Source organism: Rhinichthys klamathensis, unplaced genomic scaffold (genome assembly GCF_029890125.1).
Source record: "Rhinichthys klamathensis goyatoka isolate OS25496 unplaced genomic scaffold, OSU_Roscu_1.1 h1tg000180l_1, whole genome shotgun sequence".
Lineage (NCBI taxonomy): Eukaryota > Metazoa > Chordata > Actinopteri > Cypriniformes > Leuciscidae > Rhinichthys > Rhinichthys klamathensis.
In genome coordinates this window covers 2,506,722-2,533,895 of record NW_026606708.1, presented here as the reverse complement: position 1 = coordinate 2,533,895, position 27,174 = coordinate 2,506,722, and the positions used below count along the sequence as shown (strand labels likewise).

General features: G+C 40.3%; 1 protein-coding gene across 2 annotated transcripts in view; it reads left to right on the top strand.

Moving 5' to 3' along the window:
* cpne5a (copine Va) overlaps positions 1-27,174 on the top strand; it is a 128,742-nt gene that overhangs the window by 31,991 nt on the left and 69,577 nt on the right. The window contains exons 4-7 of one of the 2 annotated variants that reach the window (XM_056261010.1): positions 8,141-8,244; positions 9,961-10,000; positions 10,972-10,986; positions 11,144-11,220. In XM_056261010.1, coding sequence (XP_056116985.1) covers positions 8,141-8,244; positions 9,961-10,000; positions 10,972-10,986; positions 11,144-11,220 — 236 coding nt within the window. The remainder of the gene's footprint in view (positions 1-8,140; positions 8,245-9,960; positions 10,001-10,971; positions 10,987-11,143; positions 11,221-27,174) is intronic. The other variant, XM_056261011.1, reaches the window with a different exon arrangement.

Below are 27,174 nucleotides of genomic sequence, written 5' to 3'. Positions count from 1 at the left end.
GTATTAGTGCAACTTTCATGAAAATCACTAATGGCCTTCCTTCCGCTGGAAAAAATTGTCCCTGACCGTGAACAGCTGCAGAGGTTACATTAGTTTGCCATTAGATGGCGGGAAAGACAGTCTTTATGGTGAGTCAGTCAGTAGAGAAGACTTTTATGTTGAAACGACTGAAACTTGTGAACACAGAGAAGCAAGAGATGCAACTGATAAATGATTAGCGTGTCATGGCACGGGAAAACCCCTTAACTGTTAAAGTCGGCATGAAACGGAAGTTGAGATTGTCATTTTTTCCTTGTTGTGATGTATATCCGAGTGAAACGGCTTCTGAAATTAGAACAAAATGTAGGGCGGGGCTTGATTTCGTCCTTCGGGAATTGATTGGATCGTTGGAGGTTGGGCGTTGCAAACAAAATGTAGTCAGATTTGAATGCCAGTTTACATTCAGTTGTGGAGGATTTCTCTCCACCGGACTCCCCACCGTTACCCTCCCATGAACGATTTTTTATTGAGGAGCCCGGCGACGAGAACGCGGACGAGCAGTTACATTTTCAGGCAGGAATCAGCCCATATTTATTCGAGCCTCCCGCGAACCAAGATCAAGTCAATTCATCAGTCAAGAGAGGCGGTGCACCGATAGCCGCACCCTCATCGGCTTTGGCCGCACCCTTTCGCCATGGCACGTGACCGAAAGAGAAGAGAGGTCGTTTCGAGGGGGGAGGGAAGGGTAATGTATTTGATTAAAGATTATTAGGGTACATGAATTAAAAAAAATAATGAAGTGCACATATAAATCATTTACAATGAACACTACAATATTACATATAAAAAGAAGATTTGTCAAATTTGATTTCATGCCGACTTTAAAATGACATCGCAGCGGACATTCAAACGGATTTTTTATTACGAATATAAGGCTGACCTGAAGGAACATGCTATACTGTAAAAATGCAGGTACACTCGCTCCCTCACAATACTAACGTTACTTTATATAAGCTTCAATGAACAATATCAATGATAACAAACATGTTTACGTTGCTAGCGGTGTTGTGTAGACATAGGCCCTGTGCCAAATGGCACACTTCATATGCACTTTCTGTCATGATTCTGCCCTCGTGTCCTTGATTTTCTCTAGTCTTGAGGCAGGATCATGACAGAATCATGTTTTGTGTGCAAGCACATGGTCTTGTGTTTTGAGCCATGTGCTTGTGTTGTCTCGTTACGTTACCCCGCCCCCTTGTTATCCTCGTCTCGTCATTATTGTCTAGTCAGTTTCACCTGTCCTTGTCTAGTCTGCTTCACCTGTCTTTGTCATTAGTGTTCCCCTATTTCATCCCCTTGTGTTTGCTGTCCTGTGCCGGTTCATTGTGTCACACTTTGTGAGAGTCTACCTAATGAACCGGCCAAAACCGAACCCTGCAGACCGTTTGCCCGTCCCTGCCAAGTGTTATCCGGACCCCCTTAGAGAAGTCTGGTTGTCTTCTCCCCTCAACAAGAGGAGTGTCACCCTTCCATACTCACCCGAGGGTGAGTGGATCTTGTCGAACTTCTCTCGTCTGTATGACCACTTCTCCCGGGAGGAGTCCGAGGCAGCATCCTCGAGGTCTTCACCTTCTGCCCGCCTACCTATCATTCGCGAGGGTCGAATGATAGGCGTCGCGATGCTTGGGGACCAGGCTGGCTCCCTCACAACTCCTGGCACTTCATCTACCTCCTTCGGTCTTCGAGGGAGGCGAACCTCGTGGGACTCTCCTTCAGAGTCCTCAGCGTCGGAGTGTATCCTGCCAGAGATAACCCCTCCTTCGCACGACACAGTTCCAGCCGTGCTTCCCCAACCCGTCTCAGCTCCGGCGATGGTCTCTGCTTCTCGACCTAGGAGAAAGAGGAGGAAGAGGGGAGCCTCCCGTTCTTCAAGCGCCATCCCAGATCCCGCTCCAGCGAACGCAGTCACAGAGCCCGCTGCAGTCACAGAGCCCGCTGCAGTCACAGAGCCCGCTGCAGTCACAGAGCCCGCTGCAGTCACAGTGCCCGCTGCAGTCACAGAGCCCGCCGCTGTGAGGGCGGTCCCAGCACCCGCTGCTGAGAGAACAGTTCCTGAGCTAACTTCTGAGAGAGCTGTTTCCGAGCTCGCTGCTCCAGCTCCTGAGAGTACTGCACAGGAGAGCGCTTCCGAGTTTAATATGAGCACTACATCTGAGTCTGAGTCGATTACTTCTCACCCTGTCTCCTGTCTTGTGCTGTCTCCTTCTCTGTCCCAGTCACGTTCCCCCAGCGCTTCTCCACGTGTCACCCTGTCTCAGTCTGGTTCCCCTATGGCTTCTCCTCGAGTGCCTCCACCCAAGTCCGCCCGGAATCCTCGTCCCAAGCCCTCATCCCGTGGACCTAAGACCCCCAGCACACCCATCCACCCTGGACCACCCCCCATGAACTCTGTGTTTCCTCCGCCACCTCTTCCTTGTTTATTATTTTTAATGTTTCATCCTAACCCTGTTGTTGTGTTTTCGTGTTTGCCGTTACTGTTATTTGTCATGTTTTGTTGGTTTGTGTCGATGTCTCAGTCTGTCATGTCCCGTGTTTGATGTCCCCTTGAGGAGCGTCTGGTAGCCGCTCCTTAAGGTGGGGGTTCTGTCATGATTCTGCCCTCGTGTCCTTGATTTTCTCTAGTCTTGAGGCAGGATCATGACAGAATCATGTTTTGTGTGCAAGCACATGGTCTTGTGTTTTGAGCCATGTGCTTGTGTTGTCTCGTTACGTTACCCCGCCCCCTTGTTATCCTCGTCTCGTCATTATTGTCTAGTCAGTTTCACCTGTCCTTGTCTAGTCTGCTTCACCTGTCTTTGTCATTAGTGTTCCCCTATTTCATCCCCTTGTGTTTGCTGTCCTGTGCCGGTTCATTGTGTCACACTTTGTGAGAGTCTACCTGTGAGTACCTTGTCTTTGAAGAACGTCTTGATCTTGTATTTGCTGTTTTATAGTCTAGTGTTTGTCTAGTGTTATCTAGTTTAGTTATCCCTCGTTTGTATTGCCTCTGTTTTGCCCCCTCGTGGGCTTTATTTTCCCCTGTTTTTCTGTTATAATAAACGTTGTGTAATTGTCTACCGTCTGCGCTTGGGTTCTTCTGCTATCATCATAACACTTTCGGTCTTTTGGAATTACAATGGCTGCCTCGTGTCCGTTAAGTCCATGAGACCGTAGGGTGTCCCTTTTGTCATTTTAGGTCTCAGAAGGGTGCTGGCGAGCGTCCCCCTTTGTGGTCGATTTGCGCCCTCTATGCGCACTTTTGCCAGCCCGCAGCAAGGGGGGGTAATCCACCAGCCGGAAATTGAAGTCTACCCGGGGCCGGGGGCCCCCATTGGCTAACAAGCCTTCACCTGCTGTTAGCATTCCATCGACTCCCATTCATTTTGGTGTCACTTTGACAGCGAATAACCTTACATCTGAGACGTTTAAAGACTCCATTTGTCCATTGTTTATTTCTAAAGAAACACGACAATGTATAAAATGCTCCATTACCTTGTATCTTACGTTATGGCCACAGTTTTTTGTAAAAATAGGCTAACGATTGCGTCATAACATGCGACTCTCTGTTGCACAGTAGAGAAATTACCGTATAGACAGAAGTAGAAGCTCGCGCGCAATCGGTGGGCCGTGGAGGCATAAAGTCAAGGGAGAAGCCCATAGAGAGTTGTAAAGTTGCTCCTGCTGCTAGCTCATGGACAGATACTCACGATCTCCGGCTCTGCAAGATTCGGAAGGGAATGATTCAGATTCCCCTTGGCACAGCTACTAGAAGACGTACAACTGTAAGACAGGTTGCTCACGTCACATCTACGTCGTCAAGCTCAGTTTGAGCCTGCACAGTGTGCTTGGCAATCAGGAAGTGAGTGCTTCTAATTGACTTCACTTTTCTCTGTTGAAGTCAAGGGGGTAATCCATCAGCCGGAAACTGAAGCTTCGCTTGGGAGCCGCCATTGTAGCAGACTATCACCTGCTGTTAGCATTCCATTGACTCCTATTCATTTTGGCGTCACTTTGACAGCGAATAACTTTACATCTGAGGCGTCCAAAGACTCCATTTGTCCATTATTTATTTCTAAAGAAACACGACAATGTATAAAAGGCTCCATTACTTTGTATCTTACGTTATGGCCCCGTAGAAGCCGTTTTTGTAAAAATAGGCTAACGATCGGGTCATAACCACGGGACTATCTGTCGCACATTAGAGAAATTACCGGATAGACAGAAGAAGAAGCTCGTAGACAATATTTTACTGTCTATGTGGCAATCGGGTGGACATGGAGGCATAAAGTCAAGGGATAAGCCCATAGATAGAGAGTCCATAAAAGCAACGTGACAAAATATTTCAACAACAGATTTGTTTCAGATATCAATTCAGATTTGTCTTGGCACAGCTACTAGAAGGTCAGAATGGTTGCTCACGTCACATCTACGTCGTCAAGCTCAGTTTGAGCCTGTGCAGTACGCTTGGCTATCAGGAAGTGAGTGCTTCTATTGGGCTTCAATTCTCTCCGTTGAAATCAATGGGGTCGCTGTGTCCATTTCTTTTACTGTCTATGGCCCGCAGTAGTAGCTCTACAGCAGACTTCTTCCCAACAGTCAAAGTGGCGTTACGTCACGAAAGTGTGGACTCATAGGAAGACCGCTAGTTTTTTTTATTTTTTTTTTAGTTTTTTATTGAACACTAAGAACAGAACAAAAACAGAATATACATCTATGGCATTGGTAAATACAGGTAAATGAGTATTAAGCAAGGCACATATCAATATAGGAAGACCGCTAGTGCTTAGGGTGCCATTTGGGACAGGCCTATTATAGAACCGTAGGGTGGAGCGGTCATAGCCGTGTTTTATCGTGAATAAAACACAGCTATTGACCAATCAGGATCAAGGACTGGAACTAACCGTTTAATAAATATTCCTGTTCGCGTCGTGCCCTATGGTCGTGCCTCAACGCCCTTCAGCCGTGACTTATTTACGAAACAGCACAGCCTCTCGTACATTATTGCTTAAATAAAACATACTGTGTGTATTATATATATATATATATATATATATATATATATATATATATATATATATATATATATATATATATATATATATATATATATATATATATTATTTAAAGGTTCTGTAAGTTCTGTAATCCTTTTATGGAGTTTCCTCCTGACTGAGTTAGACACACCCCTTTTTAAATCAAAATAGCGTTCTCACTGTCTCGCACCCCAACCTGACAACTACTGACGAAGCTGAAAATGGTGTTAAACATAAATGATAATGCTTCCACTACCACACTCTCAGTTTAAGAGCTGTCCATGATTGCACGGACTCATGGACAAGCAGAAAGCGCATCAATGTCTTTTGCCTGACTAAACAAAAAATCTAACTAATAGGGATATTTTCTGAGTGGCATTCCGATTAAAAAAATCATGTTCAACACCTTTAAGAAAGTTTAACATGATTTGCAGTTGTAAATGTTTATTTAAAAAAAAAAAAGAAAACTTAAGGCCTAAAGGCCTATTCACATCAAGAATGATGACTATACAGATAACTATAATGATAATTATATTAGCGTCAACACCAATGGACGATTGTAATTAGCATTATGTTGTCTGCTGCATTAAACGCTTAGCCTAAACTCTTTTAAAATTCTGATTGGCTGTTAAGAAAATTGCTCTGAAAGTGATTTAAATTATATTGTTCCTCTCTATGTCGTTATTGTTATATCTGTGGTGCGGACTTCCACATTCTCATACAATTAGAATGAAAACGTCTAGAAATCCCAAATATCTTAAATCTCACTTTCTAAAGTCACAGATTTTCTTCCTTCTTATATTATCGACTATTGACAATCAGATCACATGATGATTAATTTTCACTTAGTGCTTGAACTTTTTCATCATTGTCATTTTAAAAAGTAATTTCTCTTCATTTTTCTCTTCTGGGCATCATAATTAACTTTATGAACCTTAATTTTTTACACCTCTTGTGATTTCATCTTTTTGTCACATTTTGAGGTTCAAAATTGACAAATACTTTCTGAATGTGACCTTGTGCTAATTCTCCTGTTCTGCACAGTCTGAACAACACGCTTCAGCCCCTTTTCACTGCCTTGGCTTTGTCTCTAACACTCAGTGGGCGGTAAAGCTTTTCCAAAAGCAGTTTGGTGATTTAAGTTAAATGTTTTTCTTTGCATCTCCTCTCTCCGATGGGATTTCTCTCCAAAAACAGTTTAGACAAAAAGGATGTTGGAAACCAGTGCAATACTTGCCGAATAGAATAATGCACCATATGACAAACATAAAAGGCATTATGGCGCTATATAGCAGCAGGTCTACAGAATGATTTATAGCAGCCGGTGAAATGATAAAGTAAAGCCAGACTGCGAGGTCTTATTAGCAGTACATAATGCATTATGCTGTGAATGCTAATGACACTGTGCTCTGCTATCACAGAGCCTTGCTTGAGAATGTTTAGTCATTATGTTTATGGCCTTGAAATATAAATTTAACCTAATGTTTATAGATTTAGGACTATGAAGAACCACTATATTTGTGGTTCAGGCTATGTGATTAGGAAAGAATCGTTTAATTCTAGAGTTTATGCATATCTAAACTACAGCAGAGAACGTCAGACAGACATGCCTCAGGTACTAACCATATATTGCACTGCATGTTTGTAAGAAAGTCAGACTGTTGTGATACAGTGTGTTTCTTTATCCTTTAGTTTACAAGATCACTGTGGTCTTCAAAATCACCTATGTTTAAATCACCACATCACTCCCTTATCCCTCATAAGCTGTCTCCTTCATTTCTGCATGGCCAGGGTGTTGTAACACCCTTCTGGTGATTCATTTATTTATGTATTTCTCATCTGCCTCATCTTGTTTAATTATTCATGGGAAACACAATTAGCTGAGGGAACCGACTGCAGTGCAGCCTTCAAGAATACAGTGCAAAGACGACAGGCTTCTGTAATCTCTTCTGTAATCTCTTCTCTTCTCTTCTCTTCTCTTCTCTTCTCTTCTCTTCTCTTCTCTTCTCTTCTCTTCTCTTCTCTTCTCTTCTCTTCTCTTCTCTACTCTACTCGACTCGACTCGACTCGACTCGACTCGACTCTGAATCCTTGTATCTCCAAAAACGATTTTACCACAATCAAGCTCAATGGCTCTCCAAACTCTGATTTAAGTTTCATACATAAAACCAACAATGGACACATCCATACAGAGACAGTAGAAGATGAAGAGGAGCTTTTCTCATTAGTAAATCAATTAGCAGCTCCTGACCAAAAATGTAGGCAGGGCAGATTCTGGGTCTTAGCACCAGTTTAAACATTTTGTAAGCTTTATGGTGTAATCGCTGAACACACAAGGGTTGCATTATTTAGCCTGAGGGTGGCTCTCCAATGTGGATTGACAGGCTTTAAGAACACAACATATGCATCGAATGCTATCTTTGAATTGCCTTAAAGGGTTAGTTCACCCAAAAATGAAAATTATGTCAGTAATTACTCACCCTCATGTTGTTCCAACCCTGTAAGACTTTCGTTCATCTTCAGAACACAAATTAAGATATTTTTGATTAAATCTGAGAGCTGGATCACTGTGAAAGGCCTTCTGCTTTTTCAGAGGATGTTACATAAGGAATGTATGGAAATGGGAATGTTTGTGGTTGCACAGTAATTCATATATAGCACAAATAAAACTGTTATTTGTACATAAGCATAGAAATCACAGTTTGCAGTACTGCATAATGTTCAGGTGGATGAATAGACTGTTATTAAATTTACATCCCAGGCATGAGCTCAGAGCCATGAACTCATGAATATTCCTGGATATTTATTACCTGTGTAGTCTTCATTTGCACACAAACACACACACACACCCATACACATGCACACATACGTGCCACACAAACATACACATTACTGATTCTGAGCAGGGGTTCTTGTTGTTCATTAGAAGCATAGATACTTCACCCTTTCAAAATATCACCTCTTCTAGTTTTTCCTATGGCTGCAGAGTCAGAAGAACGGGGCTTTTAATGGACTGGACAGAGACGCCGGTGGCTGCACTGTGACAACTTTTTCATTCTCATGTAGATGTTCTCTCTCTTTTTGTGTAGTTTGGGAGAACTGAAGTCATTGACAACACCCTGAACCCAGACTTTGTGAGAAAGTACATCCTGGACTATTTCTTTGAGGAGAAACAGAATCTTCGCTTTGACATGTGAGTTATTCCCTTTGATGCTGACACACAGAAATCTGCCTCACTCTCCGATGTGCTGTCCCACTCCAGGCTTTCTGCTCTCGCTCTGTCTGTTTGTCTCTCCCTCTCCCAGTGCATCTTCCTCTGTAATTATTGATGCTGCCTCTCTCTTGACTGTCACGTGTAAGGGGCTGGATCAGTGAAAGGGTGATAAATATTTCAGATGAGTTTTATCCTCAATCTTTACGCAGCGGTTCAAAAGCAAATGTGTGGCGTGGGATCCCAGATGATTTATAACGCATTCCTCCCTTCCCTGCACCTGACTGTCCATCTCGCTCTCATTTACCACCTTAAATGGGTTATTCTGCTGAGCTGAAAAGGGGCTGCTGCAGTGCAGGCTGGAGAGTTCTGTGTGTTGTCAGCGAGAAATCTTCCACGTTTATGTCAACTCTCGCTTATACAAATGCAAATATTCACAGAACCAACCAGCTGTGCCCCAGAACAGCACACCCACTCACATTTTAACAGCGGCAAGAATTTAAATACAGACTAGTAGTGATCCGATTTAGGGTGAAACGTACCATTTCTTCTACAGTAGCGAAATGTAATTGCAAAAATAACACTCCTTCTATCTTCTATTTTTCCGGACATCATTTTTTATGACAACCAAAGTTTTGATTTGTTAAAATCACCATGCAACGGAACTAGCGACACATTTTTTTCCTCCATATTGTGTTGTACATCCGAGTGTGACGAATTATTGTAAAATAAAAAATCTAGGACTTGGTCTATGCATCGATTCTTGATTGCACTTAAGTGACGGCAGATGAACATGAGCTTGTAGAGGCGGAATAAATGATTGGATAAGTCTGGCCATTAGAGAGAAGTATGTGATTTTCACTGGAAGGTCCAGTTAAGATATTTTAATTGAACATTATACAAGGTCAATTTAAAAATAAAATAAAAAAATAAACGAATGCACAGATTAATTGTTCACAAAATGATCTATAACATGCATTTAGAAAACAGAATTTTCATTTCATGTGGACTTTAAAGGGGTCATCGGATGCCCATTTTCCACAAGTTGGTATGATTCTTTAGGGTCTCCATGTAAAGTTTGTAACATACTTTGATTAAAATTCCTCAATGGTTGTGTAAAACAACACCCTTTTTACCTCCTCAAAAACAGCTCTGTTCACAGCGACCCGTTTCGGTGCATGTCTCTTTAAATGAGAATTAGCAACTGCTCACCCCACCCCTCTCTTCCATGGGGGGAGTCGACACAAGACACACAAAGTGCTGCCTTGCCTTGGTGGACAGTATACAAATGGCTGAGGGCCGAAATATGCTAATACGGGACAGTCCGTCAGAGGTCGTGGGTGGAGCATGAGCAAAATGACATCATATTGCTCAGAAAATCCAAACGGCTTGATTATTAAGAGGTTTTATGCTTTTTGAGGATTAAAAAAAGGGGTGTATGGATTTTTTTCATTGTATGGTGGTTGTGTCCACACACTGCAGAGACACATTTATATACAAACACCATATACAAGTGAATTTTGCATCCGATAACCCCTTTAAGAGACATTCTCTATAAGAAATCAAAATATCATTATCATTAGTCCATTCTAGATCAAAGAATGTGAGGATGGGTTAAGCATTCCTCTTTATAACAAGAGAAAATGGGCCATGCTGTCTTCTAACAATACTAACTTAAGCTGTTTTCTTGGATTTCAGATATGACATTGACTCCAAAAGTCCTGATCTGGCCAAACACGTGAGTATATAGCAGCACTTTGTATGTGTATGTGCATGTGTGTTTGCTTGGATGTATATGAAAGTTCTTTGGCAATTGCACATTTTGACATGCATGCTTCTTCATTCTGCGGTTGGTTTTATGCAATCTAAAATGATTCAAAATGATGTCATATTTTGTATCATTATCAAAGCTGTGCAAAACTGAAGAACTAAAGTTCTCTCTCTGGCTCTCTAATAAAACAGCCTCTTTAGCTCACAATAGCACAATATAGCACTGTATTCTGCAGTGTGCTTGACTTTTGTAAATACAAACAATTTGTTCCTTATTAAACTGATAAAAAGCAAGCTAAAATATATAATGCGTTGAGGGATGAATTTACTAAACATTTGCAGCACTTTTCAGTCACAGGCATTGTCATTCTTTTTAGCAGAAACAAGCTTTCTTTCTATGTAAATTAGACTTATTGCAAAAAAAAACTATTTGCTTAGAGAAATTAAGGAAAAGTATAATTCATTATAAAATAATTATTTATTATTATTATTATTATTATGCATTCTCAAATTAATGTAAGTATTATAAAATAGGTAGTAGGTTTTTGTCAATTTTTGCATCTTAGTTTGAGTTACATAAATATAAAACCTGAACCAAAACTATGCAGCCAACTGGGGTTTATGAAATTACGATTTTGTATAGAACCAACCGAATGTGCGTGTGTGTGTGTGTCTGTGTTAATTTTCATCTTTAGTGAAATTCAGATTTATGATTTTCTCACTCTTTTTTGTTTTGTTTGTAATCCGTGATCATCGTGGGTGTTTTTCCCTTTCTCTCTTCTCCAAGATCCTTTCTCACTATTCTCTAACTCTCGTTTTTTCTCTCCTATCCTCTTCGGCCTGACTTCTTCAATTCGTTTTTTTTTTTTTTGTCTTTTCTGTTACATGATATGCTCTGTTGTTATTGATATATTTGCGGCCTCACCTCCCTCCTGGAAGCCCTCCGATTTCAACGTACGTCTCTGCCTTGCACTCCTAGAATTTTCTCTTTACCGGTACAACTCATTTATACCCAGTAACACCCTGACTCATTCTGCTCTCTCTCCTTTACTTCCTGCGTGTCGATCCTGCCTCCTCTGGGCCATCTTTTGTTTGGGCCGCCCTTCTGTAGGACTTCCTAGGTCAGACCTTCTGCACTCTGGGTGAGATAGTGGGTTCACCAGGCAGTCATCTGGAAAAGCCTCTGGGGTAAGAAGCTAATGCACTGTTCTATGAGCCAAGCTTACCTCCTCAATCAGATCGGGATGTATTCAAAGTTAGAGAAGCTGTATGGGCTCAACGGTTGTGCCTGAAACCATCTCAGACAGATTACCAGCCACTTTCTGTGAGCTGTTCTTAAGTAGATCGCCTTCGTTCCTATTGGCTGCCTATCTATCTACACTGTAAAACGGGGAATTACATTGGTGTTTTTGAGCCACATATATTAAGAACTTACTTACATATAGATTAAGAAATTATCTACATAAAAAATGCATATACACTATGGTTTAAAGTTGGTAAGATTTTTTTAATGCTATTGAAAAAATTATCTTATGCTCACCAAGGCTTCTGTCACAAACTGCTCCGAAACATGGGTTGAGGATCCAAAAGGTTTTCTTAGGGAAATCCAGAATCATTATCCATAAAACAGGCAATAGGTCAAAACTCAGGGCAGATAATCTAAAAAGACAAAGAGGTCAGACAAACACAGGGAAACAGGGAAATCTGGAAAACCAAGCAGAAAGTCAACCCCCCGGGGAGTGTAATTGTAGTGTGACACTTACAAGTCTTTGCAAAGAATGAGTGAAACCACAGGGCTTAAATAGGCAGGCATTAACAAGATAATGAGACACAGGTGTAAGTAATCAAACATAAGTCCGGGCAATGGGTTATATGAGATGCAGGTGACCAGGCTGGAGCAGGCCGAGTGGGTGACAAGAGTGGAGCAGGCAGAGCAGCTGGCCAAGGAGGAGCTGACGGGACTGAAGACCACCATGGCGGGGCAGATGACCACCACAGCAGAGTAGACAGGACTGAAGTTCCCCACGGCGGAGCAGAAGACCACCACAGGAGGGCAGATGGGGTTGGTGACCACCAAGGTGTAGCAGAAGACCACCACAGTGGAGCAGGCTGGACTGGTGACCACCATGGCGGAGCTGAAGACCACCAGGGCAGATCATGCAAAACTGGAACAAAGAGCACATAGAGGTTAGGGTTGGCTTCTAGGGCCGTGTCAAAATGGCCTCCGTGGCCATAACCGGGCAGACAGGAAGTAAAGGGACATCTTTGTGGTTCTGTCATCGTGAGAGTTCACGGCCCACACACACAAGATGCCAGTTGCATCACAGGAAACACAGCCGACGGTGGAAGGACCTCTTAGTCCCCCGGACTCGGTACCACTGATCTTGGGTGCGCTGAGCTTGAGGAGGATGTTGAGACCATTGAGATGCCAGCTGTTCGCACCGACATCAGTGGTGGGTCTGCCAAACCAGAAGCCAGTCTCAAATGCCTAAGGACCACTTTGATAGTTCCATAGCCTCTGGCGTAACGGCCAATGGCGGCTGGAGATTCTGGCGTGGCGGCCATGTCTTGAAGAGGCTCTAGCGTGATGTAATGTACAAGGCTCTGGCCTTGTATATTTTGACTTTGGCCAAGCAGCTATCATGCACTCCATTTGATTGGTTTAAACGGTCTGCTCAGATCTTGCTGAAATGGGCCGTAGCCTGGTGTTCTAGTGTAGTTTAGAGCGTTATTGCTGCGGAATGATGATGGATACTCCCATCTATTCCTCACCATCTGTGTCTTATGTCACTGTAGCAGATTAGGCTTGTCGCTGCAGATTGCAAACGCTTATGGAACACAACCAGACTTCCATGCTGCATTTACTCCTAAAGATTTTGGCATACAACCTTTAGAGGTGGAGGTTTCTTCAACTACTGCCACTGGTATTTTAGAAAAAAAACACACACTTTTGACATTTGAAAGATTTCTGGGACAAAATGTCTTGTTTTGCTAAGGCTAGTCTCTTGGCTAGTCATTTGTTAAGTAAACTAAAGTTATACTAAAGGTATATATATAGTGTTTCTAGAGTAAAGAAAACACTGTACGGTAACACTTTTTCTAATATTTTACAGTGTCATTGTTACATGTTATATATAGTGTTTCTAGAGTAAAGCAAACACTGTACGGTAACACTTTTTCTAATATTTTACAGTGTCATTGTTACACGTTATATATAGTGTTTCTAGAGTAAAGAAAACACTGTACGGTAACACTTTTTCTAATATTTTACAGTGTCATTGTTACACGTTACATGCAGTTACTATAGTAATTGTGTATAATTGCATAAAACTAACATTAACCACACCCTAATCCTAACCCTTATTGTATAGTAAGTACATGTAGTTAATTATTACTCAGTACTAAAATGTACAATTACATTGTAACACACACACCTTAAAATAAAATGTTACCCACTGTACTTATTCAAAGAACCAGTTCTTATTTTGCATTGCAAACAAGAAGAGATGGTCCAAACTGTGTGTGGCACTTCATTCATGATAGAGGCAGGTGGAGCTATATGAGGTTTTACAGATAGCTTGAGGATCTAGTGGAGTTATGAGGTTTAGTCACAAGCTCTCTTTAATACTTTTCATTGGTTAAATATTTGCAAACCCCACAGACAGATGTAAAGCGTGACCAATAGTAATGAAACATAACAATATGAATTCATATTTTCTAATATTTTTAATATTTTTAAATAAAAAAAGATATTACAAATATTAGAAAATATGAATTCATATTGTTCTGATAATTGTCATTTTACAACAATAATTTCAATTTTAAACATTAAAAAAAAATCTATACAAAAAACCTAAATGTTTTGAAATATAGGAAAAATAAGTAATGGCATAATCTGACCTTCATATAGCAAAAAGAAAAAAATTTGTTAGTTTTAATAAAAATCTACCCATGGGGCATAAATGTGCAGACACCTCTTCCCCCTCCAAATCTCTTCCCCCCTCTAAATCTGTGCTGGCTGCTTGTACAAAATGATTAGAGAATACAAGCTGAAGTTTAGGAGGTAGATGTAACGATTGCATGGTTTAGTCAGCCTTTAAATACGGCACACAAATGAGTGAGTGCTGTGGATGGAACAGACCCTATTGATCAACCTGAAACACCCACTCAATCTCATGATGGACTGAGGTGTAAAGACCACCCATCGGCCCAACGACGGAATCCAACGGTGTGGGCGAAGGTATAATGCGTGTGTGTCTTTTCAGCACTCCTGTGAAGTTCACCTAATTTATTAGAATTTATAATAATAATAATAATGAATTACATTTATATAGCGCTTTTCTAGGCACTCAAAGCGCTTCACATGGAAGGGGGAATCTCCTCAACCACCACCAATGTGCAGCATCCACTTGGATGATGCGACGGCAGCCATATTGCGCCAGAACGCTCACCACACACCAGCTTACTGGTGGAGAGTGATGAAGCCAATCAGTGTATATATATATATATTTAGTTTCAATATTACTTTAGCTCTACGCTTAATCTGACTCCAATTTCAAATGATTATCAAATTTAGATTGTGTTTCTTATTAGAAAATAATCATAAATATTGATTATGACTTAATTTAGATCTTTGATTATTCTGAGCATCCCATACTTTCAATTATTCATTCATTAAAGGCAGTGTTGTGTACTCTAGACTCGGTCTCGGTCTCGAGACCATATTTTAATGGTCTCGGTCTTGTCATGGACTCGTGTGCATTTTGACTCGGAATTGACTCTATTAGGACTCGGACTTATTCCCGAGTCCACTCGAGTCCCATTCAAAATATGTCATGATTATTACTGTATGTTAATATTTCTTTAAATTGTTGTTTGATTGAAACGTCCAATGATTGCTGACTTTCTTGTGCGCAACTGCGCATGACTTGAGACTATAACGTTCGCGGCGCGCAAATGCAGCAGGACCCAGGTCAGATGTGATGTGGAGCCTCTAGCTCAGTATTAAAAATGTCTGCCTTATCATCCATAATTCAGTTTGCATAAGAGCCACACAGAATTCGTGTGCAGTAATGTTATGTGTAAGAGCACTTACTGATTGTAATAATTGTAAGTCATAATTGTAATAAAATTACCTTTACACCACCTACTATGTGGCCTTTTTACCATTACAGTGTACATGATTCCATGGTATATTTGATTTACTGTTTGAGTATGGTGCCAATTTTATTGTTACCACCAAATATTTTACATGTTCTTGAAGATATCTTTAGGTCTGGTTACAGACCCAACCTTAGGTTATCCAACCTCTCTGGTCTCAACTCGGACTCGACCCTCTATGGTCTCGGTCTCGACTCGGACTCGACCTTCTATGGTCTCGGACTCGACCCTCTATGGTCTCGGTCTCGACTCGGACTCGACCCTCTATGGTCTCGGTCTCGACTCGGACTCGACCCTCTATGGTCTCGGTCTCGACTCGGACTCGACCCTCTATGGTCTCGGTCTCGACTCGGACTCGACCCTCTATGGTCTCGGTCTCGACTCGGACTCGACCCTCTATGGTTTCGGTCTCGACTCGGACTCGACCCTCTATGGTCTCGGTCTCGACTCGGACTCGACCCTCTATGGTCTCGGTCTCGACTCGTACTCGACCCTCTATGGTCTCGGTCTCGACTCGGACTCGACCCTCTATGGTCTCGGTCTCGACTCGGACTCGACCCTCTATGGTCTCGGTCTCGACTCGGACTCGACCCTCTATGGTTTCGGTCTCGACTCGGACTCGACCCTCTATGATCTCGGTCTCGACTCGGACTCGACCCTCTATGATCTCGGTCTCGACTCGGACTCGACCCTCTATGGTCTCGGTCTCGACTCGGACTCGACCCTCTATGGTCTCGGTCTCGACTCGGACTCGACCCTCTATGGTCTCGGTCTCGACTCGGACTCGACCCTCTATGGTTTCGGTCTCGACTCGGACTCGACCCTCTATGGTCTCGGTCTCGACTCGGACTCGACCCTCTATGGTCTCGGTCTCGACTCGGACTCGAACCTCTATGGTCTCGGTCTCGACTCGGACTCGACCCTCTATGGTCTCGGTCTCGACTCGGACTCGAATGAGCTGGTCTCGACTACAACACTGATTAAAGGACACGGAATCGCTTTGAGACGTCACGTCGCGAATGTGCGCTCACGATCACAAACTAGCCAGTTCTGAAATAGTCAGAGGATGCAGTGCTATCTATTTTACCCTTAAGATGTCGCTCAATGCTGACTCATAACAAAAGGTGTAATGTTTTAATAGTCTCACTCAAGATGCAACGTGCTAAGTCAGTGATAGACAGAAATCAGAAGATCTCCTTAATGATGTGCTCCATGCTCCATGCTCCATTCATTAGTGCCTTCAGTGTGATCTACCCTGGAAGAGATTTGCGGAAACACCAGACTACACATTAATCCATACTAAAAAAATGATTTCAGAATAATGCAGAATAAATCAAATATAACATTTTATTTGTCAGGTAAAATTGTTTCATGCCAACTACACAAGTAAATGATTAAAAGTCAATTAAGAAATAATAAATACATGACATAAATTGCTCAAAGATGACTCTAAGAGTAAGAAATGCATTCCTGACAAAAACACACAGTGGTGTGTGAGTGTGTTCTGTGTGCAAGACTCGAGAAGCCACTGACACAGCACTGCATGGGGGTTTTCTGGTTACAGGTTCCCAAAGACTGCTCTGCCACTTTCCCTTATATACACAGACCAGAACAAAAGGCTTGTACGTTTTATTGCTTTATTGCAGGGTGAGTTTTATCTCAGCTTTTGTCTTAGCAGGAAAATCAAGTCTTACAGAGGCGTGTGATTTGCTTTAATTTATGGGCATTATCTGTGCAGAAAGGAGGGTGTGATTGGTGAAATTTGGATTTGGAGAAGAGATTGCCTGGTGATGATGAGCTGTTCTGGTCAAAATCTGTGGGAGTTTAAGAGCTTTAGGGGGAATTTGAGCCCCTGATCTCAGTACAGTTTTCCCAGACGGTGTTGAACTAGATGGAGACAGACAGGGAAGGGTAAGGGCTGTGTGAGAGAGAGAGAGAGAGAATGCATCCACACAGCAGCAGAATACACTTGTCAGTCCTGTTTTAGAGAGATAAATAAGGTTGTGTACTGAATTCTGTTAGTTGTCAGGGTAGCAACTGGTTTCCACACCGTGACTGTCTTAAATTTTCAGGATTCGCAAACAAAGTCTGACAGCAGGTATATTGGATCGAACGAACGTCACTGTAGTCAACAACTGCTATCTGTTGTGTCACTGATATACAATACTGTGCAAAAGTCTAGATGTTTCACAAAAATATTTGTTTTAAGAATCGAGATGGTTATTTTTATTTTCTGCTTTAGTGTGTCAGTAGAAAATATTATTTTAGTTTTCCAGAAGTTTGTTCTGCCTAAAAGTCCAGTGAAAAGCAAAGGGTGTCACACCAAATATTGATTTCATTAATTAATTTATAAATTAAAAAGTGCCATTAATGCCACTGTACATATGACACGAGGCACACAAATATTGCTGTTAATTTGAAAATGTTAATATATATGTGTATATATATATATATATATATATATATATATATATAATATATATATATATATATATATATATATATCAAATAAATAGATCCATGCACACTCTAATGGCTAATATTGTCCTCAACCCATTGTGATGAGAGACTGGTTGGTTGTTAAGAGAGAGGTTTAGGTAAAGCTTCATTTATACTATATATTTCATTATATTTTATCTGCAACAATATTGTCAACATTTATAAATACACGGGGGGATTAAGTATTTGCTTGGCCTTTTATATGCATTATTATGTACAAATATGAGAGTTCTCTGCATTAAAGGAACACGCCGACTTTTTGGGACTTTAGCTTATTCACCGTATCCCCCAGAGTTAGATAAGTCCATACATACCCTTTTCATCACCGTGCGTCCCGTAACTCTGTCTGACGCACCCACCGCTAGCCTAGCCTAGCACAAAGACTGGAAGTAAATGGCTTCAGCTAGCTTACTGCTCCCAATAAGTGACAAAATAACGCCAACATTTTCCTATTTATATGAGGAGCAGAGAGTTCGCTCAGAGTGTTGCGCTAATCACTCCGCCCAAGTAGTGCTTCGCCTTCTGAGAATATAGTTCCCAGTAGGTATACGGTTAAAAGATGCCTGTGTCTCATATGACCTTGTTATTTGTACACACTGTGACTATACAAATCACAACATAATACGGGATACGGTGAATAAGCTAAAGTCCCAAAAAGTCGCCGTGTTCCTTTAAAAAAAAGACCCACAACTGGTAGATCAACGTGTTTCTACTTTTCACTCCAATACGGTAGGAAGAATTGTTGACTATAGTGTCAACTTAATTAAATGAACTGAAACAAAATCTTCACAAAAAGAGTATATGCTTGTAGAGTATCAAGTAGGTGAATTGGAACACAGCAAGTGACTTTGGTTTTGTGTTCATGCCAACTTTATTTGAATAGATCACCGAAGGAAAGAGAATCTGAAGAAAAATAACTTTGTAATCAGTGTGTGCAATTGAAGATTTCAAAAAATACTAAAATTGTGGAAAAATGTCTGAGCAAAGGATGGCCTGCTTTTGAACAGCCTGTCTTCTTTATTACACACGGATGAACTCTAATATCGTCCTCTTTCCACTCTTCAATATTTCCCCATAGCCATAGAGCTGTCTTTGTGTATGCAGGAAACAGACTAGCATTCACTCTATCCTGTGCAGCGGATATAGATGCAGTCATCTCTTGAAATGTATCCATCCGTTGCGTTGAAATAAATAAATCTACAGACTACAGACTTGGCAGCTGAATAAAGAGAATTGTTTGGCAATAAACAGAGTAAGTAGAATTTAGCTGCGGGCAGAACTGCTTTAAGACAAACTGCAAAACTAGTCTGATTGGATTTGAATTTCAGCAATGTTAATTCATCATCTCCCTTCACTGGCTGTGTGCTGAAAGAACACAAAACATAGCCCAGCTTTAGATTCAATTAGAGCTGTCTACACTTCAGATCGTGTTCATATAGGCGATATAGGAATGGAGGTAACATAAATCTTATTGAATACAGTACATTTGGTCCATCTGTGGCTTAAAAGCATCTGTAAAACTTCCTCTTTTAGTGGTGGAGATTTAATCAGATTGACCCCAATTTACGGCTATTTATCTTTGAAAAACGAAGAATATATATATATATATATATATATATATATAATTATTAGTTTATTTTTTGTCATTTTTTTGTCAGGGAGCATAAGTAGCACTTATAGCTCACTTGGTGCCTTTGATTAGAAAAAAAGTTTCTTATTTCTGCTTAATTTGCATTTTCATTGTACAGAAAAGGGCAGCTTTGACATTTAGATTTTTGTGCCCCATTCTGTCTAAATGGGCATCATGCTTCTGGCCCTTGGCGTTGGGTTATTATGTCATGCTGATGGATTGGGCCTGTGCTTTATATCAGTGTTAAACAGGACTTGTATGCCTTGATTCTGGAAATGCACTATGCTGAGCTGCATTGACAAATAGAGAGGGGGGCAGGAAAAAGAGAGAGAGAGAGAGAGAGAGAGAGAGAGAGAGAGAGAGAGAGAGAGAGAGAGAGAGAGAGAGAGAGAGAGAGAGAGAGAGAGAGAGAGAGAGAGAAATATGGGCCAATGAGTCTTATCTAGGCCTCAGATTCGATACTCTGGTGGGACAACACAGCCATGTGTTTCTGACTGCGGGCTGTTTGAGCTTTTTACTGAAAAAAAAAGTATTTCAAATTTAAATGGTAGCCAGACAAAAAGCACAACAAGCACAACTAACTGCGAGCTGTGGAGTGCAACAGCAGACAGGGCAGAGGAATCTTTTGGAGGAAGCTTTTGCCCTCATTGACGGCCACTGTCCCCCAAAAAATCCCCTCAAGAAAAACAAACTGCAAAAATGTGCTGTGATGCTGGTCTGATACGAGCTATTTCTACCTGATCCGACTACTGACTATTACAGTCTACTTTCATTGGAGAAAGGTTGATTTAGTTATATACACTACCGTTCAAAAGTTTGGGGTCGGTACGATTTTAAATACTTTTAAAAGAATTCTCTTCTGCTAACCATGGCTGCGCTTATTTGATTAAAAATACAACAAAAATCAGTTATAGTATTAAATATTATTCCAGTGTAAATCAGCTGTTTTCTGTGTGAATATATAATAAAGTGTAATTTATTCCTGTGATCAAAGCTGAATTTTCAGCATCACCAGTGTCAGTGTCTTCAGTGTCAAATGATCCTTCACAAATCAGTATAATATGAGGATTTGATGCCCAAGAAACATTTATTATTATTATCAATGTTGAAACAGTTGTTGGTCTGTCAGTTGTAGAGTTTTTTTTTTTTTTTTTTGGATTCTTTGATGAATAGGAAGTTCAAAAGAACAGCATTTGTTTGAAATAGAATCTTTTGTAACATTATAAATGTCTTTACTGTCCTTGATAAATAAAAGTATTGATTTCTTTCCTCCAAAAAATAAAAATAAAATTCTCACTGACCCCAAACTTTTGAACGGTAGTGTACATATTATTAAACTGACCTTTCTTCAAAGTAAGTAGCTATAATAGAAATGTTGTACAGTATACAATTCATTAATCATTTATTTATTCGTATGTTGTTATCTGTACGCGCACAGAGCTGCGTTTCAGAGTGCGTGAACAGCAAATTAATTCCTCTTTTGCGTCCCTTAATGTGCTTGAACGGACACATACGCACAAAATTATGTAAGAAAACCAGTCTCTGCAAGTATTCTCGTAAACACAGTCGGTAATGTCTTAAGAAAACGTAAAGAATTGAAAAAGAAGTCGGATGTGTATCATTATATTGTATCCGTGCATTCAGTCTTAAAGGGACATCAACCTATTATATCTGCTGCTAAGTCATTAATGTTAATCAAACAAGCTCTAACAAAGATTAATCTATATTTAATTAATATTGGCTTGTATTTTTTAAACTCGGTATCATTAAAATTATTTAATTTCATAAAAAAAATAATTAAACATTTTATTAAATTGATATATATAAATCATAACACATAACACTGAGCCATATGGCAATGTAGATCTTGAAAAAATTCAAAAATCTTTTTTTTTTTTTTACTAAATAGTCATATTGAAAGGGAAATCTAGTGTTAATCCATCACCTTGGATGAATTAAATTGGAGTTTAAACATTCAGCACAGGAATCCGTGATGGTCTAAGCCGCTCCATATTATACAAATACACAAACATTCACACTGAAGGATGGTGCTTTTCGGGGCTTTTTTTTTATATATAGGTACCCATCACAAAATGAAATTTTAAGCCATTCTGTCACGTTCAGCGAGCTCAGGACAGGAAATGCATTTTCCATTCCATCTAGAGCAGCGCTCTAGGCTAGGGTCATTTATGAAAGGGAATTGTTGTCATAATGTACAGTATACAATGATAGCTCTTGGCTGAGTATTTAAATAGCAGACAGACCATGTAAAACACCTCCAGTGCCGGAAACAAATTTGACCTCATGGATATTCTTCCTGATGTAATTTTGATAATAGCTGATGTGTTCACTTATGGTCATCTTAAGGGCAAGATAAATGTCTCATCAGTGGACAAAGGCACACCGCCATCTCTCTGACCTCTAGAAGGATCGACTCTTGTCTTTCTTTTCTTTAGACCTCTGACATGCTTACGGTTTCATATTGTTAAACTGACTCCACTATAGGCAGCAGCCTATATCCATAAGGACAAAAGCAAACAGAATTATAGATATGAGTGCTATCAATCCCTATGCACAGGCAGGTGGCAGTGGTAGGAAGAATAAAATGAATCAGTTATGACTCAAAAATGACTCTCTGAAGAATATCTCATTCATGGAAAGTCATATACCAAGAGTAAGCCCAATTTCAGGTCTGTTACAAACATCCTCTTCTCTTCTGCTAGATGAATGGCTTATGTTTAGCTGAGGTAGATCCACTCCATTATGTTGAATTGATTGTTTTATGAATAACATTGTAGGTATGCATGCATTCTTGCACAATAGACAATAATTATTCACTTGAAGCTTGTTTAACTATGAAGCTTCTTAAGTAGCTCTGGATGCTGAAAATGAGTCTTCATTATGATAAAGCAGTGGTTGGTTAGCCAGGAGGTTTCCTATTAATTATGGATTATGCAGCCTCTTGCAAATCATGTACAGAGGTTTGATTTTCTTTGGTTTGGTTAAAGCCATTTTGCAGGTTTTTTCAGCTGTCAGAACATTCACTGTTGCTGTGTTTAGTCGTTTGAGGCGTTGAAACATTCCACAAGTGGTGGAGAACGGTGCACCAATCTTAATTCAAATCCGGGTGTATTTAAGGATTAGGTTTGTCTGTCCAAGTATGAAAAGCAATTGGATTTAAGTTATAATCTCATTCCAACCCCTTGTGGAGTTCTGGAGCTTTATGTAATGCAGCTTGACTGCGACTCGCTCTGCGCAGTGAATCAGCGATCCGTCATATTTCACCCTCCGCTCTGTTTGTCTTAGTTTCACATGAAATGAGTCTGGATAAACGTATTCACTTAATCTCTTTGTTAGACAGATGAATGTAAACGTTCCTAGCAGCTCAATGGTCTGTGAATCTACAGCTTATCGCTTTCAAACAGGGCTGTTTATTTCAGGTACTCTAGTTACATACGTGCTCACATACTCTGAAACACATGAATATTTAATCTGCCTTTTTCTGTTTTCTCTCATTCTAATTTCTCACGTTCAATATATATTCTCTTAAACCTAAACCTACCCCTAAAAACAACCCTCACAGATAACTTTCTGCATTTTTACGTTTTCAAAAAACATCATATAGTTTGATTTATACCAAAGAGACCAAAAAAAATCCCCACAAGGTCAAAAAATGTCTGGTATTACAATGCTTGTTGGGACATTTGGTCCTCATAACATGGGGTTTACCAGGACCACACATTTTGGACACATTTAGATGAATACAGTTCTAAATAGAGCATATTTGACACTGTTTTTAGTCATGTATACTACATTTAAACTTGTAACAAACATGTTAACATTTTTATTCACGTATAAGCAACCATTCTCTGTTATAATTTTTCCACCAAAATGGTGCTGTTTTTTTGGTACAGGTGTGGTGCCGAAATCTGAGCTGGTGATGCACTGCTGTTCGGTGGAGAAACTGTGAACCTCAGATTGCCATCTTGCGTTGCTGATAGCCGAAAGATGTTATGATGGACACCTTATAATCTGTGCATATTCTTTTTGGTATCAAACTATTTTGATCCCAAACTAAAATTTGCCATTTTCAAGAATCTGCTGAAGACGCATCTTTTTCGGCAACACTTGACACTTGCTACGTGTACTGTGTTGGACTAACTGGGACTGGTCATGGTACTTGCATATTGTTGCCCTGTTGTTGGTTTGATTGTTTATATTGCTCTCCTCATTTGTAAGTCGCTTGGGAAAAAGCGTCTACTAAATGATTAAATCTAAATGTAAAATTAAAATGGAAACCATAATAATATCAAATTTGCTTAAAGAGCAACATGCAGGTTGGACACCCCTATATAGCATAGTGTATGTTGATGATAAAAGAACCAAATTTTCTGAACTGGAGTAATATATATTTAGCCATTAACGATATTTTGAAATAAAATAACTTCCGCGTCTATAAAGCACTAACCGGAAGTGACGATGGGCGAGGGAGTCTGGTCAAGTTCAAGCTCAGGTTACAATGGATGTGAATGAAGAAACCGAGTTCTCCGATGTTGACGAGCATGCCTATGGCCCACAGGTAGAGATGGGGCCGATCCGATCCAGTGTCGGTATCGAGACAGAAACCAGTGTAATTCATGTAACGGATTTTCCCGATCCAACCTGCGGAGATATCCAATATCCTGCTGAAATGACTCCAAAAGTGATTCCCGCCGGCCAGTCTGCTAGCTGGCTGCAAGCTGTGGAATGGATTTCATGAACGGAGGCGCGGCTCAATGAGACACAGAGACCCCCCTCAGGAAATCCATTCCGCAGTTTGCAGCCAGCAAGCAGGATAGCATTGAGCTGTGTGTAAATACTTCACACTGGAAACACCGCAGAGCAAGACAGCAAAATGCAATGTTTGCAAATCCATATTAATTAAATCATCTGTCTGTGATGCAAAAAATCTCCAGGTCTATAATTCTCCGGAGTGAAATGTGCGTTACAAGCGAATGAGTGTGTGGTGACAGACGCGGCAGTGAAGTCTGCTCTCTTCACCTGCACAAAACGCACCCAAGAACGAAAAGCCTTGTTTTTCCTAGAAGGAAAATGATGGACACGATGTCCTGACAGGCTGGAATTCGTGCAACCAGCACAAACACAACCATTTACCATTATGGCATCTCTAAAACTCGATCTAAAACTTTCTCTGTGTCTCACTACCGCTCTAACTACAGCTGACCGCGAGCTCTTGTTTGCCTCGGCCTACGTCATATGACGCGTTGCTAGCGGGAAAGGCGTATTCCAGAGCCTAGCACATTTTCATCAAAATCTCTACATCAAATGAGATCTCATTAGTAATTTCTACATATGTGTTTTTAAAAGACCTCTTCAGACAATATCAAGTATTAATTCAGTTATAAATTCAACCTGCACGTTGCTCTTTAATGTGTTATTTATTTAACATTATTGTAGTATTTCATTTTATTATTTTTATTGTTTAAACAATTGTTTGAACAATTTTATATATAATTTTTAACAGCATTATTAACATTTTTTTTCCTATAAACTTTTAATTCTCAAAGACTCCCTAACACCCTTTTGCTCCTTACGCCGGCCCTGATTGTTCATTCATTTCTTTTTTTCCCCTCTCTCACCTGTCAACCTGCCGTCTACTTAAATACCAACATAATCCTTCATCCTAATGATGAAATGTGCAAACATCTCCACAAATCTCACTTCCTGCTGTATAGAATGACAATGCTGGCTAGCGTTAAATCCTGTTATGCATCTTCCTTAGTCGCATGCGATGACATTAAGCACTTTTGATTACCCAGAGGGCTTTTGGCAGGTTTAAGACATCATGGGACACCATGTTTAATTACAATGCAGTTTATTTTATTCTTCGGTACATTATACAATTTTCTGTGATTCTTCAGAGGACAAGGATAAAGAGAAATCTTCCTTAATTGTAAACCCTGGAGTCTTTGTCAACAATTTGATGAATAGTTTCTGATATAGCATATAGAATTACCTCACAAGCCGCAAGTACCAAGCAATTTGTTAGGCTGACGAGTAGCTCCATAAATCACCTGCTTTTCTCACATGAATTGGTCAAATCAGGCCTGCACGTGTGAAATGAGATGCTGAACAGCTACAGATGCCAAGATGAAGAAAAGGATGCACAGAGTGCAACAAAGACTGAAAACATTCAGCATAATACCAACTAACTCCTCTCTCACAATCAACTTTCTTTCATCTGTGATCAGTATGTAAAAATATTCTCCCTGTCCCTTAAGGACAGGATTTGGTGCGCATACTTTGTTAAAGGACTGTTTGATCACAGCGAACAGGTCAGGCTGTGTGATGTTGACTTATAAGTCATTTGGCTTTGAGTGGCGGATTTGGGACAGTATCATTGATCCTCCGAATCTCCATTGGCCCCAGTTAAAGGTTAGAAAGTTGATATCAAGCTCTTGGCTATGTGCAAAAAGATGCCTTGATCTCCTTCCTCATGCCGGTGTGCGCTCTAGATCATTGATATTGCTTATGCCAACATTATTGAGCTTTCCCTGGGAAGGTGCAATGCTATGAATGCCAAGAATATCTGCCCATTGTCAAATCATGGGCTGCAGTTTGTGTAAGGAGTTTGTGTCTAATTTATACTGAATTATTACCTCATTGCAAAGTATCTAGCATCCTTTCTGAGTAAAAGTGGCAGCAACAACTTGATAATGTTACAAAAAGATTCCTATTTCCAGTAAATGCTGTTCAAATAAACATTCAGAGAGCCTTGAAAAAAATATATACTTTTTCAATTTAAGCTTGATGAAAGGAAAATTAAACTTCAGTGAGTTTCATTAATAAGAATAAAACGGCGTGCTGCGTTCAATGTCAGGCTAAAGGCACCAAGCGGTTCAGATGTTTGATCAGACTCTAATCAATTGGCAATGCAGCAGGGAGAGGCGTGAGCGCCATTGATTTTGCTCTTCTGCAGAGCACAGCTAACACACAGTGTTAAAAGCCACTTTCCAAATAAACAAATGGCCACACCAGTGGGGTTTGTGATAGGAAACAATGCCGTATTTCAAACAGTTTCATCATTTTTACTTTCCTGTCGCATCAAATGACTACATATAGCAGCTTGTGAATGAATATGGTTATAAAAGATTGCTTCACTTGTTACAGTTGTCAATTTGTTCTTGTATCTTGCAACTAGTGCAACAAGTATAATATTGCTGTGAGTTGTTAGCATTCATTATTTTGGCAGTTTGGAAGCCTGTCCCTAAGAGCATTAATCAGGGTATGACCTTAGAAAATGAACTGAACTCCATCAGTTAACCCTGTTTACTTGTTTATGGTTCATGTTTAATAATTGAATCAAAGATTCTGTTTTGCTGTACGTCTTACTGTCAAATATTTAAGGGGAATTGGTTTAGAGACTGCAGAAAAGACACTGGAGAACACATTTAACGTTCCAAAGTTTTTTTTTTTCATTTAGCAAAGAAATAGTTTTTAATAAATTGAACACAATATATTTCATCTAACAAGTCATCTCTAATACCTGAGGGAAATACATGAGCAGCAGCAAACACTGACCTTTCCATCCTACATGTGGAGGTGAGACTGAGTGATCCTGCAACTTCAGAAGGTTAATGGGGAAACTGGCCTGAAATCCGTTGTGTATTTGAATTATTCAGTGTCATTTATTTTTTACAGAAGTGTCTCCTATAAGCAAAGGACAAATTGTTTCCTCATTTGACTTACTTACAGTGACTCAAGTTGAACTGGCCTACTTTTTAATTCTCAACTTCAGTGTAATATAGTTAAAAGTTCAGGGAAGAAGGAGATGGAAACAGGCAAACCTTCAA